We start from the raw sequence: 14077 nt of genomic DNA, 5'->3' as shown, positions 1-14077 counted from the left end.
AAAAAAAAAAAAAAAGAAGATTCTATCAGAAAACCTCAAGTACTACTCCACTAATTCACAGCTGGAACTAGAGACACAAATGAGTCTCACATTTTCTTTTAATAAACACTTCTCAAATCACCTTGTTTTCTAAGTGCTTTATTTTGTTTTAACATTTTTATTTTTATTATTATTACTTTGAGACAGTCTCGCTCTGTGGCCCAGACTGCAGTGCAGTGGCACCATCTCGGCTCACTGTAACCTCCCCCTCCCGGGTTCAAGCGATTCTCCTGCCTCAGTCTTCCGAGTAGTTGCGACAGGCGTGCGCCACCACACCCAGCTAATTTTTGTATTTTGAGTAGAGACGGTGTTTCACCATGTTGGCCAGGATAGTCTTGAACTCCTTACCTTGGCCTCCCAAAGTGCTGGGGTTACATGGCCCTAAGTGCTTTGGTATGTAAACCCTCCTACTATCCTTATGAGGTTGGGACAACCAGCTTTAGAAACCATATTTTACAAGGAAACAGAAGGCACTTGGCTTTCCTAAGTAAAAAGCAAACCAAATAAAAATCAGTGGCATGTTTAAAAGCTGATGAACGTTTTCCTGCGGAGTTTTCAACATTTCTGGGGAGTGGACTACCTGTTTTCCCAAACTCCCATGCAGTTTTCCACTTGAAAATCATTTACTGCCAGGCACGGTGTCTCACATCTGTCATCCCAGCACTTTGGGTGGCCAAGGCCAGCGGATCATGAGGTCTGGAGATCAAGACCATCCTGGCTAACATGATGAAACCCTGTCTCTACTAAAAATACAAAAAATTAGCCAGGCATGGTGGCATGTGCCTGTAATCCCAACTACTTGGGAGGCTGAGGCAGGAGATTTGCTTGAACCTGGGAGACAGCAGTTGCAGTGAGCTGAGATGGCACCACTGCACTCCAGCCTGGGTGATAGAGCAAGGTTCCATTTCAAAGGAAAAAAAAAAAAAGAAAGAAAATCATTTACTAACTGCCCACGTTTAGGGCATTTCATCAGAGAGGCTAAAGAAGGTGAAGCAAGTTTAAGCAAAGGACATCAACAGGACAGAAAAGCATGGCAGTGAGGAGCTCTCTGCGGCTCTGGAGACAGCCTGTCTGGGGTTCAAATCCTGGCTATCATTTTCTAGCTATGTGACACTGAGTCAGTTACTTAACCTCTCTGTGCCTCACTTTCTTCATCTATGGAATGGGTATAATTATAGAGCCTTTCCCATAGGGTTGTTCAATGGATTAAATGAGTTACTAAATGTGAAGTGCCAGCAAAGTGCCTGACGCATGGTAAGTACAGTTTTCCCTATGTATGTGTAGGCAACTGGCTCCAGGACCTTCCCCAGATAGAAAAATCCATGGGGAAAGTCTACATGTTCAGGACAGATGTAATTCTTTTCTTGAATATTTTTTCTCTCTCTCTCTTTTTTTTTTTTTTCCAGACAAAGTCTCATTCTGTCACCCAGGCTGGAGTGCAGTGGTGCGATCTCAGCTCACTGCAACCTCTGCCTCCCAGGTTCAAGCGATTCTCCTGCCTCAGACTCCCAAGTAGCTGGGATTACAGATGCCTGCCACCTCGCCCAGCTAATTTCTTGTATTTTTAGTAAAGACAGGGTTTCACTGTGTTGGCCAGGCTGGTCTTGAACTCCTGACCTCATGACCCACTCACTTTGGCCTCCCAAAGTGCTAGGATTACAAGCGTGAGCCACTGCTCCAGGCCTTCTCCAATATTTTCAATCAGAGGTTGGTTGAATCCAGAGATGTGGAACCCAAAGATACTGAATACGGGGCAGACTGTACTCAATAAACACTAGCCATAGTTATTAGTGTCTTCAAGGAACTGTAAATTGCTTCATAATCAAGGAAAAAAGTTAGAAGCATCTCCCCTTCCCGCCATAAAATAATCTGAAAATAACCATTATGCAAGGATTTAATCTTGACCTTGAGGACCTTTCAATGTAAAGGAAGTGATGAAACTTACTTACAAATGAGATATTTAACCTTTCAAGGCTGTTTACTCGTTTGAAAAGGGGGGAGGGTTTGCAAAGCATGTAAAGCCTCTATCTAACAGCGGTAAATCCCTCCTAACAAGACCAAGACCAACTGCCAGGTTCAGAGGAAGGAGAATAGAGGTGACCAGAAACTAGATCCGTTAGAGACGGTTTCAAAAAGGAGCCAGACAGGTAGGACGTCCGAAAGCCAGAGAGGCCTGCCTGCACAAAGGATGCGGGAGAACTGGTAACAGATCCTCTGGTGTAGTATCGCATGGGAGAAAAGAATAAAGAGAGAGTTACAAGACCAGAAAGCCTTGAAAACCAGACTAAGGAATGTGGATTTGATTTTTTTCTTTTAGATGGAGTCTCGCTCTGTTGCCAGGCTGGAGTGCAGCATCACTGCAACCTCCGCCTCCCCAGTTCAAACGATTCTCCTGCCTCAGCCTCCCATGGGGCTACAGGCACGTGCCACCATGCCTGGCTAATTTTTGTATTTTTAGTAGAGATGGGGTTTCACCATGTTAGCCAGGATGGTCTCAATCTGACCTTTTAATCTGCCTGCCTCAGCCTCCCAAAGTGCTGGGATTACAGGCATGAGCCACTGCACCCAGCCCTTAATTTTTGTATTTTTAGTACAGACGGAGTTTCACCATGTTGGCCAGGATGGTCTCGATTTCTTGACCTTGTGATCCGCCTGCCTCAGCCTTCCAAAGTGTTGGGATTACAGGTGTGAGCCTCAGCACCCAGGGAGTGTGGACTTGATTTTATGAGCCATAGAACATGCTTTAAACAGAATTCTGGAAATGAAAAATCTGCGAGAAATGTATAGCTGAAGAGAAAACAAATCAATACAACGCAGCACAGGAAGCTACTGCAGAACAAAAGCTCTAAGAGACTTCCCTGCACCAGGAGTACCAACGGTCCAGTCACCAAGGGCCACCTGTTCGTAATTTCCAAGTACGGTCACTACGACCAAGCCTTTGTTATTACCCACCTACTATGTGCCAAGGGCTCTGTAAGTCTACTCTCACGTTCCGCTGATAACCATGCAAGGTAGAGACTATTACGTACACTTACACACCAGAGAGCGAAAGTCCAGGATTTAGATCATCTGGCTGAGAGCCCATCAGAGGGGGCAAAGCGCTGCTGCTAAGATAGGGCGCTTTGCCCTCAGCCTGGGGGCAGTTAGGCAGGGGGGAAACCTTAATCCAGACTTCACTGGTGGCTTTCTTGAAAGTCCCCTGCAAGCTAATGACATGAAAATGTTACATATCAGTTACTCTGAATCCAAACTGTTGAAACTCATTAATAATAAGGTACTCCGGCCTGGCGCAGTGGCTCACGCCTGTAATCCCAACACTTTGGGAGGCCAAGGTGAGCAGATCACCTGATGTTGGGAGTTTGAGACCAGCCTGACCAACACGGAGAAACCCCATTTCTACTCAAAATATAAAATTAGCCGGGCATGATGGCACGTGCCTGTAATCCCCGCTACTCAAGAGGCTGAAGCAGGAGAATCGCTTGAACCCAGGAGGTAGAGGTTGCAGTGAGCTAAGGGTTGCACTTGAGTCTGGGCAACAAGAGCGAAACTCCCATCTAAAAAAAAAGGAGGAAGATGGAGAAAGAAAAAGCAGAAGGAAGAAGGAGGAAGAGGAAGGAGGAGGGAGAAAGACGGAGGAAGGAGGAAGATGGAAAAAAGGGAGGAGGGGGAGAAGGGGGAAGAGGAGGGGGAGGGGTAAGAGGGGAAGGGGGAGGAGAGGGAAGAGGAGGCGGAGGAGGGGAAGGAGAGGGAAGAGGAGGAGGGGGAGGAGAAGGAAGAGGAGGGCGAGGAGGAGGAGGAGGGGGAAGAGAAGAAGGGGGAGGAGGGGGAGGAAGGCAAGGGGGAGGAGGGGGAGGAAGGCAAGGAGGAGGAGGGGGAGGAGGTACTCCATGTACTACCAATCACAACAGCAGGAGAGCACACTCAAGGTTCACATCCTCAAAGGTGAACCCACTTAAAGCCAGCTGAGCTGCAAAGCAAACGCTCTGCTCTCTCCCTCCACCACGCTGGTTAAACAGTGAAGGACCTGCCCACCCCGGCTTGCGCCTGGTTTGTGCCTGATTTTGCAGGAACAGCCGGCCACATGATATGGAGTGAGGGAGCAATGCTACCCTGCCCGCCCTGGCCAGACAGCTCACTGCTCCCCGCTGCAACCAACAACTGTCCAGTGGCAGCTGCTCCCCAGCGTTGCTGTCCCCAACATGGCAGGGGCAAAAAAAATGAGTACTTGACAATAGAAATCTTTTCAAACTCCACAGAAAAGGCAACACACTACATCTCCATTGTGAGGAAAGGGAAAAGGGACCCAGCTAACTTCCTGATATGATTGTATTGTCATCAAAAAGATTGCCTTCAGGAATTGGTGACACAAGAAGTCCTCAGCACTTCCCCTTTACACGTGGAGAGACCATCCAGGGTAAGGAGAGGGAGCTGCCAAAAATAACAATGTCTGTACTTTTCTCTAACAAGAAAAGATGTCAGTAGATCACAAACAAAAAAAAATATACGAACAAATGGGGAGAACATAGGCTTGGGAACTCTACTCACTTAAAAAACTATTTGAGGCCAGGCGCAGTGGCTCACACCTGTGATCCCAGCAATTTGGGAGGCTGAGGCAGGTGGATCACGAGGTCAAGAAATAAAGACTATCCTGGCCAACATGGTGAAACCCTGTCTCTACTAAAAATACAAAAGTTAGCCAGGCATGGTGGGGTGCGCCTCTAGTCCCAGCTACTGAGGGGACTCCTACTGAGGCAGGAGAATCACTTGAACCCAGAAGGCAGAGGCTGCAATGAGCCAAGATCATGCCACTGCACTCTAGCTGGGCTGAGACTCCATCTAAAAAAAAAAAAAAAAAAAAAAAAAGAGCTATTTGAACAACTCCAGGTCACCAAGGACAACCACAGTCCCTTCTCAAGTTAAGCAGAAGAGGTTGGTGTTTTCACTTAACATCTTTAGAACGAAGTTTGTTCTAATCTAGAGTGAACCAGACTGTAATTTAAGCCTTAAACATTAATACCTGCTTTCTATATTTGTATTTATGATTATCTTACTTGTGTACATTTTACATATTTATTCTGAAAATCAAATCGATTAGTCTAATAATAAGGACTCAAAGACCTCTTATTTGAACAGCCACGTCACACCTCTGCCTAACAGGGAAACAGAAAGGTCAAGTTCTGTTTGGTACTCACTGGCCCCTACTGTATTCCAGGCACTGTACTTGGCCCTGAGGATATGAAAACAGTGTCCACTTCAAAACATCAACCCAAGTTTGCAAAGTCGCCTTGCCACTTTGCTGGTTGAGCCTTTTCTGTCTGCTTTTTTATTATTTTTGCTTCTGGTTACAGACACACCTAAACTTACGTTTCTGGCTGAAGTAAACCTAACTGACTTAGGAAAAGCTGAAAAAAACAAGCTTCCCTGAAGCACACACACAATTAACTCGGGGGGAGCCATAAAATTCTAATGAAAGCCATGAAGAAACTGAAACTGAAGAATGTGGCATGCTCAGTTTCTCTAATCCTGAGAACATTTTGAAGTCAGCAGCTGTCAGCTGACTGGCACAAGCATCTCATCAATCAATCAATCTAGCAGGCAGTAAGAGTCTATCTTGTGAGGCAGGGTCTGTTGCTCTGCAGTGCAGCGGCACAATCATGGCTCATTGCAGCCTGGACCTCCTGGGCTCAATCGATCCCTTCACCTCACGTTCCAGAGCAGCTGGGACTTCAGGTGTGTGCCACCACACCCAGCTAAGTTTTATAGAGATAAAGTTTCACCATGTTGTCCCATGCTGGTCTTCAACTCCTGGGCTCGAGCAATCCTCCCGCCTCAGCCTCCCAAAGTGCTGGGATTACAGGCATGAGCCACCGCACCTAGCCAAATCCAATTTAAAACAGGCAAACCACAGACAAGGCTGTGTCTGCAAAACAAATAGGAATTAACACCACAAGGCAACTGCTTCACGGGTCCAGCTCAGTGGGTCTCAACCGAGAGTGATTTTGCTTCCTGTCATTCAGCAATGTCTGCAGACCTTTCAGGCTCACACAACTTGGGAGATCGGGTTAACAATTAGTGCGTAGAGTCCAGGGATGGGTTAACATCCTACAACACACAGGACAACCTCCAACAACAAAAAATTACTCAGCAATGCTACCAGGTTTGAGAAACCCTGGTCTAGCTAGAAACAGCTGTTGCAAATCACAAGTAGCTCCCATTTCCTTATTATTGGGCTATTCATACATAAAGCTAAACATGCAAGGTCTCCTTCAGTACTTCTTCTCCCAATTGTCAGTACTGGCTTCCAATTGTTGTCCAACAAGCAACTTATCATTTACCCCTAAGCCACAATGGGAAAAGTTAGCAAAGAACAGGATTCTACTTAGTGATAAGGAGGCCATACAATTTAGCTGTCCTTGGGAATGTATCACTTCCACACTCCGTTTCTATTCTAATAGGACATGACAGCATTTTCTTCACTGGCCAATTGAACAAAAGGATGGTCTGTTACAAGACATGTGAGAAAGAAAGGGGAGCTGGGATCGATGTTAGGCTCTCTACAACTAATTCATCACTATTTAGCCTCTCTGACTGGCCCTGCCTCCTTCCCACCCAAAATGATTAGGTTTAAGGGTGGCACTTCACAGCTGATTAGAAATTAATATTGTAATACGCACACATCACAAGATTAAAAGTATAACCTTAAATAAATGAAAATTTCCCAGAAACGCCAAAGTCACCAGCGGAAAAGGAAAAAGGCTCTGGGTTCATGAACAAGCTCTTCAAAGCTGGGCAAGTGACTTCTTCATATCTTTGGGTTAAGATTCTGGCTACAAAATGAACAGGAGAGAGTAGAAGATTGCCAAGGGCCAAGTGCAAAATGATATTGATCACGGAAATAAAATCCAACAACCAGGCCCCCTTACACTGAACTAAGGTATACAGCACAAGACAAAAAGAGTACTTTGAAAAGTCAAAGTCCCACAGGGGAACACGAGGTCAGGACGCTGCAGCCGCAGCGCGTTATCCTGATGTTCCCCCCACTTGCACTAGGGGGCAGAGTTCTTCCCAAGGGGAGCCGCGGACCCCCTCGGTGCTCAGACAGGCTGCCGGGGTATTCCGAACTCTGCCAACTGAATACAAATTCTGTATTTTCATCACATTGGCTAAGGGATCCCGAACGCAAAAACAAAAACAACAAAGTTAAGAAGCATTGCCCTAGGGGCAGGGCCTCCGTTTTCTTACAGATGCAGATAATTAAACGCCGGAACTCACTGCAGCCCGAGGGTCCTTTACCACTGGACAACGTGCAACTCCTGCAAAAAGTTTTGGTGCCTTTTGACAAGCATAAAAACAAAGGTCTGTGGACTAGAAAATGCTAGCGTCTCACAATTATATATATTTCTCCTTTTTTTGTAATAAAAGGAAAAATATGTATTGATGGATTTCTTTCTAGCCTTCCTTCCACAATGAACGTGGGTAGCACATCTGAAACACCACTTTTTAAAAACTAGGTATTACTACTAAACAAGAATGTATTTATCACTTTGGCCAGTATAAATAGCTGTCTGAGAATACAATCAGTGAGCATGCAGAAAGCAGAATGACTTGAAATATTATATCCAATTAAGTCAGATAAACCAAGTCGGCTAACACAGACCCAAGCCCTCATCAATCTGATTTGCTGGAAGACTCCAAGACGGTTCTGTACTCAAAAAACATTCCCTGGCTTTCAACGAAAATCACACCAGACTCTCTCAAGTCAACTAAGTTTACTTTGAGCCACTTCAAACCTCAAACTTAAACAGAATTTATTAAATAAACACAACCAAGAAAGGAAAGGGAGCCAAGAAGCCACAGTAACTCTCAAACCCAGAGGGGAAAAGGGGCTCTCAAGTGAAGTTTCAGTGTCCCATCCTCCACGACCCTAAAGAGAGCATCCGTTTCATCTTTTAAAATAGCCATTGTTTGCCCTCAACGAATTTTCTTTACATTCGAATTCGCAGTCTGCATGGACACTCTACACAAATATATGATCTTTTGATCCCATGGTCTGGAATTATCCCAAGCCTTAAAGAGCACTTCTCGGCGAGCAAAGAACTTAGTCTCCAAGGTCCGGCCGGCAAGGAAAACAGTGACTGATTAAACCCTCGCCTCCCCTTCTCACACTTCATTAAGCCGTCTCCTCTGGAAGTGTTTGAACTCCCTGCGCAGGAAGCCCGCACGTTTTGCAAAGGAAATACCAGAACAGACCTTTCTTGGAGAAAGGCAGGTCCCCGTTGAATTTTATTGGGCTTCCTGCACCCGGGCAGGCGGATCGCCCCCCGCCCGGACCCCGGCGCGCTCCTCCTCACCTGGCGCGGAGTGTCCCGGGGCGCCCCGAGAGCCAGCCACCCACGCAAACGGAAACGCACCTTCGCTACCTCCGGGAGCGAAGTGCGAGCGCGGGACGAAACAAAACCTGCCTGGGCTTAATCATCAGAGCTTCCGCGGGGGGGCACCGGGGGTGATTTCAGGCGACTCCCAGAAAGTTGCGCCCTCCCAGGCTGAGGAAAGGGCACCCCCGGCGCGCTGCGCGGTGGGCGGACCCCTCCCTCCCCGGGCTCGGGAGGCCAGGTCCGGCCGGGAGCGCACTCACCTCTGCGAAGAAGTTATCCATTGTTCCAGCGTAGTCCCCGACGCGCCGAGTGCGGCTCCGGCTCGCGGAAGTCAGCGCCGCTGCGGGTCCGGGGAAACCATGCGTGTCACGGCGCCACTCCCGGGAACGTGCGCCCGCGGGGCTCCCCAGCTGCCATCGCCCGGTCCCTTCTCGTCCTTCTCACCTTTTGTTCCCCCAAACCCAAGTCTCTAACTCCCCCGTCCCGACGGCAGCCTTTGTCTCTTCTTCCTCCAAGTTCCTCACTTCGGGACGCAGCGCTTGCGAGCGGAGAACAGCTGGTGGCACATTCTTCCCCCGGGCGGGGGAGGGTGGCGGGGGACTGGCGAGCGCGGATCCCTCCTTCTGCGCTCCGGCCGGGGCCCTCGGGGCGGGCAGGAGGACAGCGGGCCGCAAAGTGAGCTGGAGCCGCGCTCCCCGCGCGAGCGCCCTGGAGGTGAGCCGTCCGGCGCCGCGGCTCGGCCAGCTCTAGCCCGCAGGGACTGCAGCCCTGCGCCCTCGCCCCGCCCTCCCGCACCCGGCCCCGCCCCCAGGAGCTGGGCCCTCCGCCAACCCCGCCCGCGCTTCCACACCGTCTGGCTCCGCCCGGCCGGAGCGCCCCGCCCCCTTCCCACCCAGGCCCCGCCCACTCTGCACCCCGGGCCGCCGCAGGCTCTGTAGCGGACCCGGGAGGGGACCGCGCGTTTCCCTAGGTCTCCCCACCTAGGCATGAGCGGGGGATTTGACTCTAACCTCTGCAGAGAGAGACTAAATCGTCACTTAGAGGGGAGGGGGAGAAGAGAATGGGGGCTCCTTTTGTGCCTTTGATGTTTAGCAGGTCCTGGAACCGGTTCAGCGCGGATCTCATTAATGCAGCCCAGCAGACGAGCGATCCCGGGGAAGGAAGCGCGGTCCGCAGAGCGGTCCGGGCTGCGGGGCCAGATCAAAGCGGAAGACGGAGGCTAATCAGAATTTCTGGAAGCTGCCTTCCCGTGTTGAATTTCTCTCCTGCAGCCGGGTTTGCGTAAGACGTTTGCCTAACAGCAGGGATATGCTGTTTTGAAACCGAAAGGGGACGTGGCCAATATCACCTTTAAAAATGTATCTCTTTTCCTAGACCTCAAGGAAGCAGAGATGGCAGATGGCACTGAGATGGATGAATGATCAAACTCACCTGGTACTGAGCCCCGTTTCCTCTAGCGCAGTTCTTCTGACTTTATGCTGTGCGAGGGTCACCTGGGGACCTTGTTCGAACGCAGGCTGGGACAATCTGCTTTTCTAACAGGCTCCCAGGTGCCCCTCAGATGCTACCTGGTCCTGTGCTGAACGAAAGCTTGCCTGTAACAAGTAGAGAAATTAAGAGTAAACTTTTGTAGCAATTTAACAATGCCACGACATCCAAGCACATGATCGGTGGACTCTCTGAACCAAGTATAAACCAGTTTGGGTGTTGTCAGACTCACGTGGTGAGTCACACCTGGCGCCGCAGTGTATTGGTACCTGGCCTACTTGGGAACAAAAATGGCTGGTTCTTCACCACAAAAGATTTGAGACGCTCTCTCCAGAGAATTTGCCACCTGCTAGTCAACCTTTCAAACTCAGCTCAGAAAGACACATCTTCCAGGGGAAGGAACCCTTCTCAAAGATGCTACTCCACACACCCCACCCAAACTCCCCCTTACCACTGGGCTAGATACCCACTCTAGGTTTTATTCCTAAGACTGTTGGGGAAACTATATCATGTTATAAGGGTCTTTTTCTTGGTGTCCTTCCTATCCGCAATTGGGAGAACAGTGGCTCCTTGCAGGAAGGATCAGTCTTTAAATTGCATATCCCCAGGCTGTCTCACAGCATGAGTGAATGAATGAATGAATGAATGAAATATCCTTCTGTAATCCTTATGGGGAAAGTCAAGCATGTTTGTAACTTATCCCAGTGCAGTTCTTCAGCATTAATATTGCTCCCACCTCACTTCGCTTTAGAAAGAGTCAAGGTGTAAATTAGTTGATGATATTGTGCAATGCTATTGTTCTGTTTCACAGGTTTACACACTTAAGGCTCTGAGCCACTCGAGCTTGTGTCCAAGGTTGCAAGGAAAGTGGAGATGGAGTCAGGATAAATACCAACAATCCCAGGCACCAACCAAAGTGCTTAGTCAAATGGGTCCTGCAACCATTGGTGTTCAGATACTGGGGCAGAACAATTACAGTCATTATGGTATTAATCTGCACACAACATCTCTGCCAGAGAAATTACCAGGAAGATTGTTCAAGTGAGTTTGTGGGTGTGACTTTGTTCCTAGCATCAGCCCAGCCACTGATATATTAGGCAACCTTGCCATATCATTTCAAAAGTTGCTTTCCATATTGGCTCATCAGTTATAACAAATGTACCATGTACCAACGCAACATGTTAATAATAGGGGCAGGTGAGGATGAGGGGCTAGGAGGGGTCCATGGACACTCTATACTTTCTGCCCAATTTCTCTGTAAACCAGAAATTTTTTTTTGAAAGTCTACTAATTTTTTAAAAGTCATTTTCCTGCCAATTAAGAAGGAATTGTTAATAATTGCCCTCAATTTGATTCACATAAAGAATCAAGAGCCAGATCCAATATGTAAAGTTTGAATTTTACAGAATCATTTTATTCCTTCAAAAATACTTACATCATCAGTTAACAGGGTAGGAAAGTTAAAAAAAAAAAAAAAAAGCTTACATCAATATTTTATAAATACTGATCCCTAGACCCCCTTTTCCGTTGTGCTAAAATAAAAAAAAAAAAAAAACTGACTCCGAATCTCTGTGGCAAATTGATTACCTAAGAATTTGCATTTTTTATTTCTTTACCTATGGGTTATATTGAAAGAATTTACATTTTAGTAAGCACCCAGATTACCAGTTCAGAGTTTGAGAATCACCACTGTAGTTTGTCAGAATTCATCAGCTTTTCTGTTTACCCACATATTCTCAAAAAGGTGCAAGATAAACTGGCAGCAAGACTCTTACTTGCTAAACAAACAGCACAATGCACGTTCTGAATAGGATATCTAACCCTCAAGTATTTGGGGCTGAATCAGTTGTTTACAAGCAGCATGTTAAATTTATAAGGGCTTTGACAGGATTGGGCAGAGACTGGGAAGCATTTTAAATCAATAGATTTCTAAGAATATCCACTCTTGTTACCATTTCTTAGAAGTTAAGTGCTTCCTCTGAGGGAGTTGTGCTACCCACTGGACAAAGCGGTTTAGGCTGAAACAATTAAACCCTGCCCTCTGAGAAGTGACAGAGGCACAAGAATGGTAATAGGAGGATAGGTGCGTTTCCTTGAGCCAAGTCCATCTCGACTGTCTGTCCTACCTTTCCAATCAACCATGCTACCAGAGTATCATATTTTCAAAATAAAATACCCCAAAAGCTCCAGTCAAACTATCTTACTGAATGGCATATGTTAATCCACAATCAACAAAACTTTAATTCTGATTGGTTCATTTCCACACTGAAAGGGAGAGTTGTATATATATATATTTGCAAGGAGTTAAGTAATAAGAATCTTTCCTTGTTCTCCGCCAACAGCTTGTTTGTTTTTAGTTGAAATGGGTTGTCTAATTTCCTTTGTGAATTCAAATCAAGTTCCTTTTTTTGTTGCTGCAGCTGCCCCTTGTCTTGATGTGTCTTGGGGTATAGAGTCCTTTCCATTATCTTTATTTTTATTAAATACTCACCCCTTAATTGCTCCTGTTAGAATAATGGCTTAATTACTAGGGGAAAGTTCTCGAAGTTTCTTTCACACAAATTAGAAGTTAATAACTGACAATTCTAAAGTCCTTTCATGCTTAACTAAACAACAGTCCATCCTTTGAGCTCACTTACGATCCTGGATGTTTAAAACATCAAATATTTTTGCCTCCTCGAACAAACTAAAGGGAAATTGTTAAATGTGCTTTAAATTTTTACACAAGTGTTTCTTTTACTTCTCGTAACTTACAATTCAGAAATCCTCAAGGGAATTTTTTCCCGCTGAAACTGAAAACAATTGTGAGTGGTTTCAACAGAATAAATTCGGGGGAAAAATACCTGAAATGTTTCACATTGTAATAGAATTAATTAAGTAAGTACAGAAGAATAAACATAGAACTAAAATGGGGATAAGACACTGGAAGAACTCATTTCTGCCAACAGTCATATTTCTCTACAAGATGAGCTAGGTGGCTCAGCGCAGTGGCTCATGTCTATAATCCCAGCACTTTGGGAGGACAAGGCGGGCGAATCACAAGGTCAGGAGTTGGAGACCAACCTGACCAATATGGGGAAACCCTGTCTCTACCAAAAATACAAAAATTAGCTAGGTGTGATGGTGCATGCCTGTAATCCCAGCTACTCAGGAGGCTAAGGCAGGAGAATCCCTTGAATCCAGGAGGCAGAGGTTGCAGTGAGCTGAAATCACGCCACTGCACTCCAGCCTGGACGACAGAGCAAGACTCTGTCTCAAAAAAAAGAAAAAGAAAGAAAGATGAGCTAGGGCTAGGATGTAATTCACCTCATCAGAGAGCATGTGATGGACAGTTAATTCTAACTAAATCCCCATCACTTCAAACTACAGCAAGAATGCCTCCTACAGGTGATATCCTACAAAAATCATGGCGTGCTAGTTTCACAGATTAATCAGTTTTCGTGTCTGGTGTTGGTCCTGTTACATATAATAAAGAAAGGGTACATAAATCCTTGAAACCCTGAAACACTCCCTGATGATACATTAGGCCCACTTGGAGCTATGTTTGACATCTTGCTTTTTCTCTTGATGTTTCTATGTCTTTGAGGCCCTCTCTCTTTCATTACTCCAGGGTGGCTCAGAGACTGACTTTGTTTTTCATCTCTCCATTGCTATTGTTAATCACAGCATGTTTGCCACTTCCAAACCTTGTGTCCTCACTTATTCCTCTCACTTGCATCTACAGTCTTTCCCGCTCATTATTCAAGCCAGTAAATATGATTGTGTTGGTGCTATTTGAAAACAGCTGTTCGTTAACCCAATTGCTCTCTGAACTACTGGACCATCTCTCTTCAAATCCTCAACTTTTCACTGTCTGTACTTCATCTTCCGGGCAATCAACCCTTAAACCCCTCATGATCTGCTTTTTGTCCCCCACCCCACTCTCTTGAAAGTCACTGTAACCACAAGGCCAGGCGCGGTGGCTCAAGCCTATAATCCCAGCACTTTGGGAGGCCGAGGTGGGTGGATCATGAGGTCAAGAGATCGAGACTATCCTGGTCAACATGGTGAAACCCTGTCTCTACTAAAAATACAAAACATTAGCTGGGCATGGTGGCGCATGCCTGTAATCCCAGCTACTCAGGAGGTTGAGGCAGGAGAATTGCCTGAACCCAGGAGGCGGAGGTTGTGGTGAG

General features: G+C 46.6%; 1 protein-coding gene across 2 annotated transcripts in view; it reads right to left on the bottom strand.

Annotated features, from left to right (window-relative positions):
- MYO10 (myosin X) overlaps positions 1-9159 on the bottom strand; it is a 276172-nt gene extending 267013 nt beyond the window's left edge. For both annotated transcript variants that reach the window (XM_017524655.2, XM_037737124.1), the window contains exon 1: positions 8675-9159. In XM_017524655.2, the coding sequence (XP_017380144.1) occupies positions 8675-8695 (21 nt within the window). In that variant the 5' untranslated portion in view covers positions 8696-9159. The remainder of the gene's footprint in view (positions 1-8674) is intronic.
- Positions 9160-14077: the final 4918 nt, after the last annotated feature.

This window comes from Cebus imitator, unplaced genomic scaffold, assembly GCF_001604975.1.
Source record: "Cebus imitator isolate Cc_AM_T3 unplaced genomic scaffold, Cebus_imitator-1.0 Scaffold35, whole genome shotgun sequence".
Classification (NCBI taxonomy): domain Eukaryota; kingdom Metazoa; phylum Chordata; class Mammalia; order Primates; family Cebidae; genus Cebus; species Cebus imitator.
This window is presented reverse-complemented; position numbering and strand designations above follow the sequence as displayed.